Below are 17,573 nucleotides of genomic sequence, written 5' to 3'. Positions count from 1 at the left end.
AGTTTGTAAAGAGTTCTGGGCACTCCGCCATCCACCTGGCAGGGCCCCCGACGGGGAGGCGGCCACAACAGAGACCTGCCAGCTCCCAACAGAGGCTGGTTGCCAGGAGACGAGTAGCTCCGCCCCTCGATTTATTTACTGCGCTTCTCATCAAGGTCATAGCTGGTGTCTCCGTGGCCGAGAGAAGGGCAAGAGAGGCACGTGGCTGAGGGGCAGATAGGACTAAAGAAGTGAGTGTGGGTGTTTCTGGGGGAGGTGATATGGTTAATCTTCACGATGGCTAAAAAAAACTACTTGTCAGCGACACTTTCTCACAACAGTGACCCCCTGATTTACATTATCTTTAAAAGCCAATGTTATCTGCTGCTGCACTGCGGCTGGACCGGATTCACTTCAGTGTCACCAAAATACTATTTACATTTGAAATTATTTATTAGAAGAATGCGCACCGTTTACATTTAATCCAATTATTTTGCATAAAAGCATAATTTCAATTAATTTTCACTTCATAAGACGCTTTAATATAAATCATTTGCAGCATAAATAACGCCATCCACAACATCCTCATATTGTTACCTGCCCAGCACCTTTGTTGCATCATCCTGCTTCTCTCTGCCCTCATTTTCTATTATCGCTCCACTGTGCACCATGTAATAATGACACGAAACTGAAGAAGTGATAGCCAATTCTTTGATTCCTGCTGTTTTAGCTGTTAATTGTAGTCACAAAATTAACATAATTAGGGCATCTAATCACAAATATAAATGATTTTTTCCATTATCTGTCAGAAAAAGGTGAAAAATGCTCATGACTCCAAAGAGAAGTCTCAAAAATCTCTTATATTTGCCAATGAAAGTGTCACAACTCCAAAGAAAAGAAGGAAAAATTCACCCTCGAGAAGCTGGAATAAATGTTGGAAATTTCTGTGGCTGGAAAACAACATAAAATGTCAAAATTGTTCCCAATTAATATTTTGTTCATTGACAAATGACTTTTGAAGGTAAAATTTGCACACAGTGTGCTAAATCTGAGTGTTTTTCTTAAAGTTTAACTGATTTTGTTCATCCTAATGTCAGAGTTAGTGTTAAACTGAGTTTCTGTGTACATGTTTGATGTTTAAATGAACTGCAAGGTGACTCCAATACAATGTCCAACCTGTGTGGATGATAAAATAATATTATTATATATTTAATTTAGTCTCGCAAAGCCAGACCTATCTCCATAACACTGGAGAATAGCCTGGTTGCACCTGGCTGTCATTCTACTGTAGGCAGGAAAAATCAAGTTCAGGTTTGCATTTCTTTAAACCAATCATGTTGGGACTTGCTTAGTCCAGGATGCAGTGACAGTACTCGTGCTAAATGGTTTTTGGGGGACTAGTTTTGGTGGAAAATGTTTTAAAAATTTTACTTAAATTTTCTTGGAAACCCTTACAAACATCTACCAAAAGAACCAAGCAGGTTTGTTTTATTGCCAGATCCAAATATTGGTCAAAATGTGCTATTTTAAGCAAGTAGGTTGCTGCTCTGAGGTCGTTTTAAAAGCTGTAACACAAGGATAGCGGAAGGGGGAGGAGAATGTTGCATGAAACACGCAGCCAAACTTCATTCATTCCGCTATCTCTCAGATTATATACTTGGCTTTGCTGCTTTCCATTGCAGCTGCCTGTTTCTTATAAATTTCAGTCACATGGTGCACGATGAGGATTTAAATGTCAACTGCTCGTGCATATTGAAAGCATTTGTTGGACCACACAGACACTCGGAGGAAGTGAGAAACATAACATGCATAGCGTTCTGTATGACGTGTCTAGTATAAATATTAACAGCGGCATCATAATGATCCGATTTTCTCTGCAGATTTAAGATCCGTGGCTCCTTTTCTTCTCTGCACTGTGCAGCAGGCTGAATGCGACACGTTTAGCCTCAGTGTTGCTAATCTTGGCATCGTCGGTGTGTGGATCCGCACGCACCCACTCAGTCTGACATCCATTTACAGCTCATTACTCAACATCTTGTACTACTAACATACATGTGACTGTTCCTGCTGGAGAGCTGATCAAAAAGATAGCGAAACTCAACAACCAGAAGCAACCCCCACCGCCCCCAAGAAGAGACTCACATTTCGTTGGACGCTCCAGTTTCCGCCTCCCTCTTTTCTTGCGCGGCGTCATCAGGCTGTCGTCCTTGTCTTTCTCCGAGTCCTGCTCTTCCCGGCTGGGCAGGAATCCGTTCTCCTGGGAGGGACTCAGGCTCCGGCCCTGGGAGCTGTCCTCGGCCCGGCAGGAGGAAAGCTCTCTGGGGATCCCGTTCTCCACTTCCCTCTTCTCCTGTTTGGGGAAGCAGGCATCGGACATCCTGTCTCTGTGCCCGCCCATGTCTCCATTGTGGATCAGTGCCATGGACGGCCTCCCCACCCCGGAGTAGCTGTTGCCCACACTGTCTCGGAGAGAGCCGCTCTCCACCTGCAGGCGGAGGAGGAGGAAGAAAAAGGTGGAAATGTTAACATCCTGGCAATCCATCAACCTTAAAGATGGTTATTGCCGAAGCAGTATGTTACAGTGTGATGTTTCGAAGGTGTACAACAGAGTTTTGCCTGCCAGCGGTTATGACACATCAGTGGATATACTGTAGCTGGCTGCGAGTTAAACAAAACCTTTCAGGATTTACAACAAATCATCTGGCGCGCTCGAGAAAAGGTCATCTGAGCGAGCAGCGTTAAAGCAGCTGGCACTATCAGAGCGCGGATAAGCACTTTTCAGTCTCTCTTCAGAAAATGTGAGTTAAGGCATTCATCCATTTCATATTAGACAAGCTTAATTTCATCTCTTAAGCCTCGTCGGCTCTATCTGGACAGAATCAAGCGCATAGCTCAACTCTGCACTTATTAGCCAGTGAATTATGGCATTTCCGATCCAGCTCTGTTAAACCGGAGTTGTAAACTTCAAGCCGTGCCAGTAAATCTGCTGCACAGCCATTAACTTGCGAGCAAGGAAGGGATTACATTATAGTTCATCAGGTACACGGGTGAGCTTCCTGTAGTCGTGCATTCATCATTACAGCAGCACGGAAATATGTCGAGAATGTTGGCTGTTTGACAACAAAGACGTTCTTCTCTCCGGCCAGTTTGCAACGCCCAGTTAAACTATTTCATTCTACACAAGATGACCTGCTTAAAGCTGCATTTAGGCTTCAGTTTTTACACCGGAGGCCTAGAAAAGATTCATTTCAACTCATAAGTGTTTGAAGAAAAGCAATAGTGTCTCTGCTGCTGCCTATAAATAGCCTTAAACAACACACTTTGTCAGACAATCCCTTCACAGGGTCACTGGGAGCAGAAAGTGGAGCATGTCTTGTGAGATCAGACTGTCAGAGCTGATGAGAGCAGCGCTGCAGCTTTCATCTCTAGATGTAGGTACAGCGGTTTGCATTTAAAGGCAGGCAGCAGCAGCAGCAGCAGCAACGCCTCGGGAGGCATCTGTCTGTCAACGCACGATATTTAGCAAGCGCAAGATCCGGCGCTAGAAGCTTAAAAGGTCAAACGTAATCTGATTCTTGTAGATTGAATAGACAAACACGATGTAAACGTGGCCTTAATGGGAGCCAGAGACTTAAAACGATTCTGCGTAATTGATGCGATGCAAATGACGCGGAACAGACGTTCAGAATAAACGTCGGGCATCATAAAACAAGGCTGCGTCGAGCCAAAGTTTGCTTTAAAGCATTCTTCACAGGCCGCACGGCGCTAAATGACTTCATCATTGTAGTAACTGAGAGCAAATTAACTGTAAACTGAACAATTGCACTCGTACAAAGAACAGCTCTCCAGTAAATCTGTTTGACACGATGAACGAAAACAACAAACCCGCCGCTCAGACGTTATTAATATTCCGTTCATAACGAGAGAACGAGGGAGTTTAGACAAATTACACACAACAGCAAGCAGACACAAACAGAAAGTGGAACACATGCAAAAAGCCAACACACACACACACACACACACACACACACACACACACACACACGACTGTCGCTGAGAGAATTATGCAACAGATTAGTGACCTGGTGAACTACATGTGGCCCCAGCCAGAGGTCAGAGGTCACGGTTGGTAAATCAGGCCGACTCACAGAGGCAGACAGAGGTCAAAAACTAAACACTAACTAGATAATCCAACTTACTGCTGCAGGATTACACTCACACACCACTAGATAATACACTCTGAGAAGTAATCCAAGGGTCTATTCCCACCACTTAAACAAATGTATTGACTGCAAGATGGAATTTGTTGATTTAGATAAACATTTCTAGTTGCAAACATCATTTTTTAAGGGTTTTGTTGACACAAGTGCATCAACTTAAGTTTAATTTACACTCAAATTTCTCCATCGCTTGATTTAAAAACTAAATTTAAATTTAGACCTTCATAAAATTGGCTTGAGTTCTCAATTTTAAATCTTCCTACTTACTTAACATGCCTGGACAATGTCACACAGCTAATCCTGCTACTGAAAAATACCTCTGATTAAAAACAAAAAGTTTATTCCCTGAATTCAGTGTAGTTTGTTGGTGGAACAAAATTTCATTAAAAGTTGTCACAACTCAAAAAGATTGATGCACACCATGGCGTAAATTTTTTTGTTGAACCCAAACATTATTTGTAGAATATAGGATGAATAAACTAACATTTACAGTGTTAAAATACACATTTCTGTATATTTTTCTGACACTGTAGGCACGTTACTTTAGTATATATGGTATATAAGATTAAATCCTCAAATTAGACATGAAAATAGTAGCTGATGAATCATTACAATGGCTGACAAAATAGTCTACAACCCTTATAATAAATGATTGTTTTAGTTACTGTTTAAGCAAAAGTAAATGGCAAACATCACAAGATTGTTGGTATTTACTGCTTTTCTTTATCTTATACGATGATAAACTGAATATCTTTGGGTTGTAAAAAGCTAGTTGGAATGCTAAAAAGTCACGTTAAGGAAGTTTGATGGGCATTGTTCAGCATCTTTACATTCACTGAAGCATTTGAATGTACTAGTGGGGGGAAAAAGAATTTGCCACTTTGCTTGGGGATGTTTCTGCTTAAAGGAATAGTTCACCGCAGTCTTTTGAATCATGTATACTGACTTTCTTGTCAAAAGCTACACAAGATGAGAAGACTGATACCACTCATGTCTGCACAATCAATATGAAGCTACAGCCTGCAGTTCCCTAGCTTAGCTTAGCACGAACACTGGAAACAAGGGGAAACCCCTGACCTCACTCTGACCGAAACCCACCTACACCTTAAACCATACCGAGGCTAAAGAGCATCGTTTCTGTGATATCGGATGTGGACCCACACAGAAAGCATAGCTTGCATGCCTACTTCAGTCAAGAGGAACAAACTGTTAGAATGGAAATCAAAGAAGAATATAAAAACTTACTACATGTGGTACAAGACAGGAAAGTTGGTAGAAAATGACTTATTTGTAATGTGGAAGCTTCACATTAGCACTCTTAAACTTCATACATTTATCTGGGATTGTCCCATAATGAAGGCTACACATAAATTACTTTCATTTTGCAGCCAAATAAAAGTGTAATTAATGTCCCAGATTGATATTCTCCATGATAATACAAATGGTGTGATCGGTTTTCGAACAATCTATTAGCTGCAGTGTAAAATGGACTTCAACGTCACCAGCTGAATGCATGTAGATTTTCATCGCAACACAACGCCTTCAGTTTGTGCTACTGTAACTGCACAAGTTTATGAGTGGCTTCACTAATGCACAGCCCAACAGGTCTGCAGATGTAGTGAGTACCTTCAGCTGAGAATCTATGTTACTCAGAGAAATGTCAGGAAATCTGAACAGCCGAGCAGCAGACGTTACCGACGTGATCTAGCAACAGACACCTTCATCCCTAGAAAAACTCTTACTTTAGGATCAACATATTCACAAACTCATTATGTCTCTTCTAAGTTTGCTCATAGGTAACCAGAAGGTATTGACACAATGCAAGGAGCCAGAAGAAGTGAATCAAAAACCCAAAAGGACAACAAAAGCATGTGGAGTAAACTGGAAAAAAGAAACCAAGGAACGTAGTATGCGGAGGGTTAGGGTTTTCTCATTTTTACAAGTTATTCCAATGTTTTTTGTCCTCACATCCCTCCATTTCAAGGACCAGATGGCTTTGAAAACAGGTAAAAGTTAGAATCAACCACTAAACATTTCATGACCTAGGAGCACCGTGCCGGATTCAACAGACACAAAAGCCTCGAAGCATAAGAGGCAGTTCCAAATAAGTAAATAAGAGAGACCAATCAGCTTCTATACCAACAGAAGCTGACTGGTTGATGAGACTCAGGTGAAAGTGAGTGGGGGGAACTTTTCAGTCTTTATTGTAACCAGCGGCACCTGGTAGTCCTCTGCACGGCAACAAATAACGTGAGTCAGGTGAGTGGGGAGGTGCTGACGACGAGGCCAGAGAGACACGAGGCTTCAGCTGTGATTTGTGGTAAGATGCCTGTTTGTTATTTAAGGGGTAGCTCGTCTGCAAAAGTTACGGTGTGCCTTTTTAATAGTTGTCTTTGCATGTTGCAGTGTGACCGCACAGTTTTATGAGGCAAGGGATTTCCTGCTGTGTGTCAGATGTGTAGCAGGTACGTGGTTTTAAAGGATGTTTATTAAAGGGAGTTTCATTCTGCTTTGGGTATTTTTAATCGTTCATTTAATCAATAAACTGTGCTTTTATTGTTTGTGCTTTGCAGTCTCCTGCTGTACTTTTTAGTTTTTGTTTGTGGGTTTTGTTTGCTTTAGTTAGTCCACAATGAAAAGCCCTGTGAGAACTCTTTCTATTTTTGTGAACTGTATTGTTTTACTGACTAATGATCAGCCTTTATTCCCAGTGGCATTGAGACCCAACTTAAATGCGATGGTTTTAGGCATCAGTGAACTAATTGCAGTGCTATTCGATATGCAGCGGCATTTTCAGCCTTGGTTCATCTGACTCGTGCAACTGGTCTGAAATATGATTAGACCCCATTCAGATGAATAGGATTGTGATTTTATGATTTTGCACTGTGGGCAATTAATAATGATATTCATCACTGACATTCCCTGTTCTCCAGTTTGTTTAATGCTTGACCTGTGACATCAGGTTTAACATTATGATAAGCTAAGTCACCAAGCTAATGGCCATAGCGTCATATTTACTTAGATATGACAATGGTGTCAATCATTCCTTTGAACTCCTAAAAAAAAAAAAGGTGAACGCAGTAGGTGCTCGGTTTACGATGTCCTCAACCTACGGTGTTTTGTGGTTACATCGTCATCTCCCACAAATTTATTAAAGTCTTGTTCCATCATTCAGCGTACGGCGTTTGTGACGTTAAAACAAATTTTGTGTGGCAACTAGTTGGTGAGCAGACCAATATGGCGCTGTACAAGGAAGACCGCTTTGTTTAGTCGTCAGTTGTACGCCACATTGGACTGTGCTACATTTGCCTTCTTTTGTTTGTGTTTTTTTTTTAACTTTTTGCCCTTAATTATTATGTCTCCCAAGCATAAGTCAGATTCTTCTTTGCTTTGAAGAAAAGGAAAGCAATCTCCGTGGAAGTGAAATTGGATATAAAAAAAATTTCTTTCAAAATGTGTTTTTACTCTACAGGATTTTTATGTCCTAGATTATGATTTTTATCACTGTTAGCTTAGGTGAGTGACACAAAAATGTGAGTTCTGACTGGCGGTGAAAATCGTGTTACGTTGCGCCGTAGGAACGGAATTCGAGACCCCCCAGGAATTGTATTTCCAAAAATAATGTACTATTGTAGTAAACCCATTGGTGGGCATGGAAGTTATGCCATAGTTCAAGAATTGCCAGAAAAACGTGATTTATCAGAGCAAGTGTGCAAACAGAAAGAATAGTTGGACTTTCAACTGTCTGACAGTCCTTGGACTACTCATCTCTGAAAAGCACTTCTATCAGGGAAATTATCCACATCTAAGCTCAAAATGTGATGCTTCAACAAAACCTATTCACTCAACATGCCCTTTACTGAACTGCTACACAAGAAAGGTTTGCTCTAAGCTGATTCTGTAAGAATCAAAAAATGTTGTGTTCTTCTGTGCGACTGTGAAACTTTTAGTCGCTTCATTGTTACCAACAGTCGCATGACAAAAATTCAGGGACTTTACAACTGAACTGCAGGCAGTGTTTATGCAAAATGGATAGGAGACATCAGTGGAAACCAATAAAGAATATAAATGGTAAAATATCGACAATTCTTTCCAGCTTTGGTGAAACCAATCAGCAGTTGGAAAAATGCTGATTGCAGATTGCGCAGAACTACAAAAATGTGACTATAAATTTCTGGAACTCCCCATCAGTCAGTCAGAAGTGAAGAAGAATCGTGGATAAGATGAAACATCTTCAAGAACCTAAAAGAAGTCCAGCTGATTTCTACTGAAGCTGCTGATTATGGTTTGTTTTTTCCAAATTCAACTTTGGTGTGGTTTTTCTGTGCTGTCTGACACTAAAAATAAAAAGTTCCCTTTACTACTAGTCATGGTTGTGCCGTTTCTATTGGAAGGAAAAATGAGCCCACAGCGAGTAAAAATGTGATAGGAGTGAAAAAACACCCACAAACCTCTTAGGATTCAGACAGTTCAACGGACATTTGCAGTCGATTTTTATGAATTCATCAGTAAGTTCTCAATAAATTCACTTTGTTCCTCATGTCAGAGACAAGATAAGCAACTTGCAATCATCTACTGTTTTTTTTTTTTTTTTATCTCCAATTTTTTTAGTATTAGATGAAACCAGCTCAACATTTGTCAGATGAAAAGTCAAAAACAAAAGAGTGTGGACTTCATATTTTTAGCAAAGATCAGTGTCTGTCCATTCTACAAAATGAGAATTTCTTGATAAAACAACAAAGAGGTTTGGAAGATTGTCATATAACTCCTTTGCCATCTTTCCTAACATTTGATATGCAGTACATGAAATGGAAAAACTGAAACTACTGTCCCACATAAAACTATTTTTAGCAAAAATCTTAAAAACTTCCTTTGTTTGCACTTTAAGGTGACCTACACGTAGGAGTGACTGAGAATAATACCAGCAGCATCAGTGAACACCTATGTGATTGTCTGCTCCATGCTGTCGATCCCCCACAGCTGTGAAAACACTCCCGAAAGGCGCCTCGATTCTGAGTGCAGCTTCTCTTTATCAGTTATTGATAGAAGCCCTCAGCTGCTTCAAATACACTGACTCAGTCCCTCCGGTGGTTCTCTCCCAACTGTATATTATCTGTAAATATTTCTCTAATCCCGTTTTTTGGTTTGTCGGATCACGCTGTGAGAGATAATTAACTCAAATTTTAGCAGAGGCTTATGCAAATGATAACATCTCAGAGAGAGAGAGAAAAAAAACACCCAGATACATGCTGGCCCAAGAGTCATTATTAAATCAGGGCTTTTAACTACAAAAGACATCACAAACAGATTACAAATGGTGTGAGTGTAGCGTCTATCTGGGAAACGTGGTAGAGACAGTCATGTTTATTTATGAGTACAAATAAGCACTAAGAGATTTTAGAAGGCGGAAACAACACCTCCGTTTTGGTATTGAGGCTGTGCATAGGTGGTGTCTCGGAAGATATTCATAGTAAAATAAAAAACATCGACTTTTGCGGAAATTTTGCAGAAATTCATCCCACTCCACTCCACTACTCCGAGCTGATTTAATTGCTCCGTGAGGCAAATTAGGATCCAGGACTCAGTTTTGGTGGTATTATTGCAAATTAAGCATGCTTTATCTCAGACTCAAGCCTCTGAACTAGCATAACGTCTCTCATGGAACACTTGAGGTCATACTTAAGCTTGAAACGATGCGTCATGCAGCAGAGGAGCTGTTTCAAAATGCCAAACTTGGCAGTGGAGCAAAAACCTGTCTGTCTCAGAGAGGGAGGAACCCGGATAATGACTCAAATATAGATAAACCTTCTCAAAGTCTTTCCTATCACCAATTTCACCAATTTTGGGAATGTTTCAGCCTGGTTAGAGACCTCTGAATCACTACTCTCGGATGCGGTTTCTTCAGTGATCCAAACATACAAAGACAGGAACCAACAAGAATCACTTCACACCATAATAGTCAAGCCAAAGACCGTCTTCCTTTTCCCTTGCACAATAAACCCTATAATTGAGGAAATAATGCCTTCTCGCCACTTCTCCACAGCAGAAAGATTATTATCCTGCTTTCAGCTTTGTGACTCATTGAGTGGTTTGAAACGGCAGTCTTCAGATGCGGTTGGACAACTCGTCGTTTGAGGTAGTTCTTTTTTTTGCATTTCAGTTGATTTTTGACAGCGAAGAGGTGGACGGAGGTGGCAGAAATCAATCCGAGGATTTTGCAGCTATGGGAGCTGAAATTAACAAATTCATATTAGGCAGGTTTCCACCGCAAGAACTTCAGACAGGCACAAAATGTTTAAGGGAACGGCCCGTAATCATGCCTTAAAGCCTTTCTGTTTCCGTTGCACTGCAGCTTTGACCATGATGTCAACTTCGAATACGACAAAACAATGATAAATAGTAGTTACTGGATGCAACTTCACTTCTATGAACATGTAGGAAATGGATCAGTAGAGGGTTTGTTATGTTAGCTTATACGGTGAAAGACTGCAACCAAACAAGGACATCGAGAGGACAGGAAAATGGTGCTTTTATCACTACAGCTTTTTCAGGTAGTATCCAACTTAAGGCGGGTACTTAAGTCCAAAAATATGCTGAGATTAATGGATTATTCTAAATTTGCTCATAGGTGTGAGTGCAAGTGTGAATGTTTGTCCTGTTTTAAGTTACTGTATTGTTTTTTAAGTTATTTCCTTGTTTTTTACTGTGAAGTACTTTGGTCACCGGTTGGGCTGCAAAGGGCTGTACAAATAAACTTTGATTGATTGATTGATTGATTGATAATTTCTCCCCTGAAAATGGTCCTGACACAGGTTCTACACAGAATAGCTCAAGCCGCACTAAAACGTCCTGCAAGTTCCTGATGTGGAACGATTTAAGGATGCCACAAAATTACAGTGTTCAGAGTCGATTTCAGAAAGTGCAGAAGTTCTTCAATGGCTCCGACACACTCTACGTAGCCCTTTAAGCTGCAGTCAATTCCAGCCATTTTCAGTACAAAAAAATCGCTAATATTCTATTTGTAAATAAAAAATATGACGAGAAATACAGGGAATATTGGACGCGCATCGCGAGGTGCATTTCCTTGAAAACGACCTATTCGTGGATCATATACCGACTTCAAGACATGTTTTGGACAAAATAGTTTACTGGCTTGTTTCGTCTGGATGTCCAAGGTTGGATTATGGCCGTTTTTTGTGGAATATTTTCGTCTGTGTGTAATAATGAACCCGGAAATGTGAGTCGCGCTGTGTACGTTGAAGCCGTGTATAGAGAAAGGATGGATGGATATTCGTTGTTTGTCGGACAAATGTGTTTATATTACCCGCTGTGGTAATCACATCTGAAAGTGGTTTATACCGGCGGATTCATGAGAATCTAAGCTTTCCATCAGTGTATAGTGTTTGTATAATCGCGCTTGCAGTTTCAGACATTTAGCAAATTGCTTATGCAGATCTCAAAGTGCACCGCGGGCGGGACACTGAAGCGCAACGGGTTAATAAATAACATGGAAACTATTAAATGTAGGGATCATTTTACCAACAAAAAAAAACCCAATGAACAAATTAAATTCATAAAATGCTCAAAGGCTAGCTGACGTCTAGTCTGGGCTATGAGCAAATTTGAGAAAAGCTGGTAGAGAATCACAATAAAACAAACATGCATGGATGGACTGATGGAGTTTATGCAGACGTGTGGGCTCAACACTCACTGCAAACTGTTTGCGCTTCCTTCCGGGTTTGCCAACCTTACAAGAGGCACCACTTTGAGTCGACTTCTCCTCGGCCATCAGGTCCATGTCCAGTATTGTGCTCTCACCCTGCCAAGAGAAAAGAGCAAACCGTGACTCATCCTGCAATTATTTAAGTAAGAGCGTCTTTATCTTCGGAGATGTCAGGTTTGCATTTAGGTGCACATAAAGCGATGCATCTTTCGAGGTGATGAGTGATTGCTTCTGTGCGTACAGTAGAGCTGTAAGTGGCCGTTTCACCTCGGCTAACGATGATGCTGGATCTGCAGGACACACACTACACTGCAGCAGAGTGAAACACTTGAAGGTTTGGGAGGAACTGCAGCGAGTCCTTGAGTGTCTTTGGCTGAGTGGACAATGAGACAGATAGAAATTGAATGACATGTTCCTTTGAACTCGGCTGAAGTGAAAGCTCTGCGGACGCAGCGCTGACCTTCCTCAGACAATCCCCTCTTGACACCGTTACAAAGACGTTGACCGGCCCCCACCTTCCCCTGCTGCAATTTCCCTTTGATTAATAAAACTGTCTACCCCCGCGAACAAAGCCCAATGTCCGCCGCCACCAAGTACCCCTGGGGTTGATGGGAGAAAAGATGATCCTAATGTAGATGCTTTGAGTTTCAATATTGACTGAATAGGACCACCAGCACCAGGTTTGAATGCAAATGAGGCTGCAAGGCCATTGCTGACAGCTGCAGTGGGGGGAGGAGGGAGAGGTCCTTATTAAATTCCTTCAGTATTGAATGTGAGATTCCCTCGAAGATAAATGGCCTCTCAGCGCCGAAAGGCATTCTGCAGCTCCGGTCCCTCTGCTGACGTGTTGGGAAGTACATTTATTTTAAGCTGAGGCACGCTGGAGAAGATTACTGTAAGATCCTACATGACTTTTTCCTTACGTCATGGGTGGACTTGGATACAGGAAGACAATACAGTGACTGAGATACAGAGGAAAAGCAGGGGAGACACTTTTGATTCCTGAGCGACAACACTTTACTGTCCACACATGGAGTTAAAAACTTGAGATGAAAATTTTATGGAAACAAACTAATTTGCAATTTAAACCCAATTTAAGTGTACTTTTTGACATGGAAATGATCAAAATACCAAATGTTTCAAAGTCTCTACATCATTGCAACTTATGGCGGTGCTTTACAGAGCAGAAGTTAATTAGCTTGTGGTGAAAAAGTGGAAAAATAGCGAACAGGGAGCTAACTAATCGCATTAAAATTTAAAAAATAATGATATTAGACACTCTCACTCGCACCACAATGCAATAAATAAATACATAATTGCTGCTTTTTGCCTTTTTTGTGACATGTTTTGTATTTTTAGTTACACAATATCATTCTGTCAAAGTGTCGCAGAATTGCTGTCTCACGATTTGTTGTTATTGGTAGCGACATATGATAGTATTGTATCATGAGTCACTCCCACCCCTAAATCTTACTGTATTTTAGTATGATGTCAGTGTTGCCCGTTTATCCCTCCCTTGAGCTATCTGTATTAGTTCTGCACCCTGATGTTACATGAAATTTGCATTTGAAGCCTATATTCCAGTCGAGGATCAAATTCTATTAAAGCAGCAGCTGAGATCATAAACGTCCATTTAGTCGGTGGCTCTATCAAATTATCTTCATCTGCAGATTCAGAGCACTTTGTTGATTTATCTCTCAACACTTTGGCAAAGTCCATCTCCTCATGGTGATCATGTGATGTGGAAAAAAAAAGGAAAAAGCACCAGAAGAGCTACTAAAGAGGCCTCAGTGTGAGAAGTTTTGTTTTTCTTGACTACTGTTTTCATGGTCAAGAACAGACTTCACATTTTAAACCAAAGCGGAAAATAAGCCACTGAATGGCTCCAAAAATGGGAATTTTGTGACAGCTGTGAAAAGTACAATTCATCTTTTGATGTGTTCAGAACTCCAACTCAATGGATCTTATGGTTTGGCAAAAAGTTCTGGGAGATTTTGACCATAGATCATGTTTAGTGTGGAACAAAAGATTCTGTGTTTGCTTCAGTCGTTAAACTGAAATCAGTGACCCAACAGATTGTGAACTAATCAAATATTGACCAACTGGAGGATTATATTGCCAGAAAACGAAGTGTAACACCAGCAAGAAGCTGCTGAAACATCTCATCGCTTCTCTCTGTACAGTTTACAGATCAGAAAACGCCAAAAAAGCAGTAAAAATGTTTTAAATAGACCATTGCTTAATAATTTAAAAGGTCAAGGACGTTAATGAACACAGGCAGTAATTTCAAATGTCAGGCCAAGTTACGTCCTGAGAGTGTTTGCTGCTAAAATGGAATAAATCCATCAACCATTAGTGTCCCAGGGGAATAAACTCATTTGCATAAAGAAATGGATGTGATCAGAGCAACTGGAGCTGTGATTAATGGGCAGAGGAGTATAATTGGCACAAATGGTTGTAAAATCTGGAGGAAAAAAAAATCAAATATTCATCAATGAAGGTTATCAACGGGCCTTCGAAAGGTTATTTTAAATGTAGATAACAACGCTTTTGTAATGGAAGTGCGTTGCAGATGGTTCCCCTTCATCGTGCCGTCGCTAATAGAGTGCCTGGTGCTTTTTCCTTACCGGGGTGGCAAAATTTGCATAGATAATAGCACGTTTTGAGTGCAGCCTGGTGTGCAGCCTCATTTGGGAAGCACTTACATGGATGACACAATTCAGCCGTGCCTGGCTATCGCTGCCGGAACAGCCCACACCAACACAACACCGCTCCTCCAAAAGCCCAGCCGGAGAGGGAAATAACAACACGCCATTTTCACACACAGCTTCACCCTCACATTTTCTAAGGTGGAAAAAAAAAACAAACCAAAAAAAAAAGGCCCGTAATATGATTTGTTGTTGCCTGGAGTGAACCCTACTACATTGTCAATATCTCTGCACTATTTCCGTCTGGGTAGTCAGTTATTTAAGGCAATGTCTGTTGCCAGGCAACAAGACTAAGGGCAGTACTGTGTAATGGGAACGTAGAGGAAGAGGACAGATATCCTCCCCACCACCACCCACCCACCCACCCTCCCACCCTCCGGTAAAATAGAGCTCGAGAGCCATTCCAGCTCCAACTCAACCTACACCAGCCAACGCCCACGTCACCAAGCACCATTACTACAGCAAAATGTCACCTAATACAGCTGCACCTCTCAGCAGCAGCAGCAGCAGCCTCCTCGCTGATGCTGCTGCCGCTGCCGAGGTGTTGCTGCAGACTAATTACGATGTCTGCAGCCTGAGAGGTGACACGGCACTAAACACGGCGGATTCCTCCATAAAGATTTGAATATTTCTCAAAAAAAAGAGAAATTCAAGTCTGCTCCAGTTGGCTTGCAAGAGATCAGACTGAATGATTAACTCCATTCAGAAAACGGAGCAGGGTTTTAATTGGTTTTGGCCCTGAAGTGACTGTGCAAAACCGTAAACCACGTTCTTCTAATTGCAATGCTCCATCCGTGTAATATTACAGCAATACTGCTATGAAAACTGTAATTTGGCCTAAAATTACCCCCACGTACACATGCGTATCTGTGCTTTTTCAGCAGATATTTTGGGGAAACAAAAATCAGCCATGAAGGGAAGGAATCTTAACTTCACAAGAAGCTGCATGAGTGACTTCCTGCAGGTGCGTTGCTTACCATTCTGTTTCCAGGTGAATCAGTGAAGTCTGAGCCTTTGAATGCGGCGGCGGTGTTGGCATTGGTGACAGTGTTGGACGGCATCGCTGAGATTCTTAAGGGTTGCTTTGCGGGTGATGATGGTCTGATGTCGGGCGGAAATAAAGTCAAAAAATGAAAACAAAAAATAAAGAAATGAGAGATGATCCCTCTTCTCTCTGCTCTCCTGTGAGGAGAAGAAAGGCGACAATCAGTTTCAGCTCCTCAAGCTGGAGTTTCATGCATCTCTCACATATTTTGTGCACATTCCCTTTCAAGAAATCATCTTGTTTTGCTCTCAGCTTTCCTCTTTGTGGAGTGTGCACGTCATGCAGCTATAGGATCCACACAGGAGGCTTCTATAGATACTGTATGGCTACTATAGCCTACAGGCCCTTTTGCACCGCATGCATGTGTGGCTGTGCACAAATCCAGACTGAAAGCTGCAAAATACACCCAGCATGCTTGTAATAGTGGACATATTCTTCAAGTAAAAGGCATTAATATTTCATTTTCACCTCAAGTGTCTGGGTTAAAGTTACTCCAGCGGTCTGCCATGCGCACAGAGCGCAGGCACACTTACACTCGTGGAAATGTGCAAAAGCAAACGAGATTACACACACACATACACACACACACACACACACACACACACACATATATATATATATATATAATATACACACATCTATATGAATATATATTCATATTGGATGGCTTTAATGACCTCTGAGTGTGGAGTCAAGATTGATGACAGTCTGATTAATTCTCTGTCGTGAAAAAATAACTGCAGGCAACAACCACAACGTGTTATCTTGAGAAAATTATTTATTATAGGGCCACACAGGCGCTCAGTGTCACCGCATTTCCCTACAGATGAGAACCACGATCAGGCCACACGCTTCCACATTACATGCGATCGGCTGACACGCGTGTATTAATCCACCGGCCGTGCGTAAAAATGGCAAAGTTTTCGGCGTCTTTCGCGGCAGCAGCAGCGGGGCCGGTCTGCAGCACAACCCGGGGGATGTTGGCTCTTTTACAGGCCACGGCCACTCAAGGATAAACCCCCGTTATTTCTTTTAATGAGGCCAGTGTGCTTTTTTTTCTTTTTTTTTCTAAGGAGCCGCGACGCCCTGAGATCCGTGAAATTCGGTCACATCTCCAATCAGTACATCTGCAAAAAAACAGAAAAAGGAGGAAAAAAAGGGCAAACCCCTCTCTCTAAATCGCTATTTCCCCGTTTCCATCGAGCGCCTTCCGCTCTCAGGGCTCTTTTTGTTCACATAAAGGTTACCCTTCCTGCGCGCTTTCTGGTGCCGGGTTAAACGGATTTAAACACCGTGAATCGCCGTGTGTTTCGTTACCCGATTTTTCCCAAGTCCCAGGCCTGACCCTTTTTGTCTCGCTTGCTCCCGGAGCCTCCTTCCTCTTCTCTCCCCGTCCTCCACCTCCCCGGCCGGCCAGCTCTCCTCCAGATGCGCCGCTCTCACTGCAGGGGCCTGCAGACGGGCTGCCTCGGCTCCCGGGTCCTAAAGACAGCCGCTTTGCAGCGTGCGTGCACGCTACGCACACACACACCACTCACACGCGCACGCAGTGTAAAAGGGGCGGTGTCGTGATTTGAAAATGTGCAAAAGTGCATTTTAATTTGATGTGTTCATCAAGGTGAACACATGGAGACTGAACTCAAATTTTCTTCTTTTTTTTCTATCGTCTGCATCCTCTTCTCTCACTCCAGCTAGCTTCTCCTCCTCTTTCACTACATCCGTTAACCTCTTCTTTAGTCTTCCTGTAGGCCTCCTGCCTTGTAGTTCAAAATTTAGCATCCACCAATCAGGCAAAACATTCTGACCAGTGACAGGTGAGGTCAATAACACCGATTATCTCTCCATCAAAGCACCTGTTAGTGGGTTGGACGTATTAGGCAACAAGTAAACATTTTGTC

The 17,573-nt window shown here is 41.9% G+C and overlaps 1 protein-coding gene across 3 annotated transcripts in view; it reads right to left on the bottom strand.

Moving 5' to 3' along the window:
* dnmt3ab (DNA (cytosine-5-)-methyltransferase 3 alpha b) overlaps positions 1-17,146 on the bottom strand; it is a 59,584-nt gene extending 42,438 nt beyond the window's left edge. For 2 of the 3 annotated variants that reach the window (XM_022210484.2, XM_022210486.2), the window contains exons 1-4: positions 16,993-17,138; positions 15,608-15,812; positions 11,911-12,018; positions 2,122-2,464 (exon numbers count right to left, since the gene is read on the bottom strand). In XM_022210484.2, the coding sequence (XP_022066176.2) occupies positions 2,122-2,464; positions 11,911-12,018; positions 15,608-15,691 (535 nt within the window). In that variant the 5' untranslated portion in view covers positions 15,692-15,812; positions 16,993-17,138. Of the gene's footprint in view, positions 1-2,121; positions 2,465-11,910; positions 12,019-15,607; positions 15,813-16,992 lie in introns of all 3 variants that reach the window. The other variant, XM_051947203.1, reaches the window with a different exon arrangement.
* Positions 17,147-17,573: the final 427 nt, after the last annotated feature.

Source organism: Acanthochromis polyacanthus, chromosome 1 (genome assembly GCF_021347895.1).
Source record: "Acanthochromis polyacanthus isolate Apoly-LR-REF ecotype Palm Island chromosome 1, KAUST_Apoly_ChrSc, whole genome shotgun sequence".
Classification (NCBI taxonomy): Eukaryota; Metazoa; Chordata; class Actinopteri; family Pomacentridae; genus Acanthochromis; species Acanthochromis polyacanthus.
Note: the sequence above shows the minus strand (reverse complement) of the source record. Positions and strands in the feature narration are given on the sequence as shown.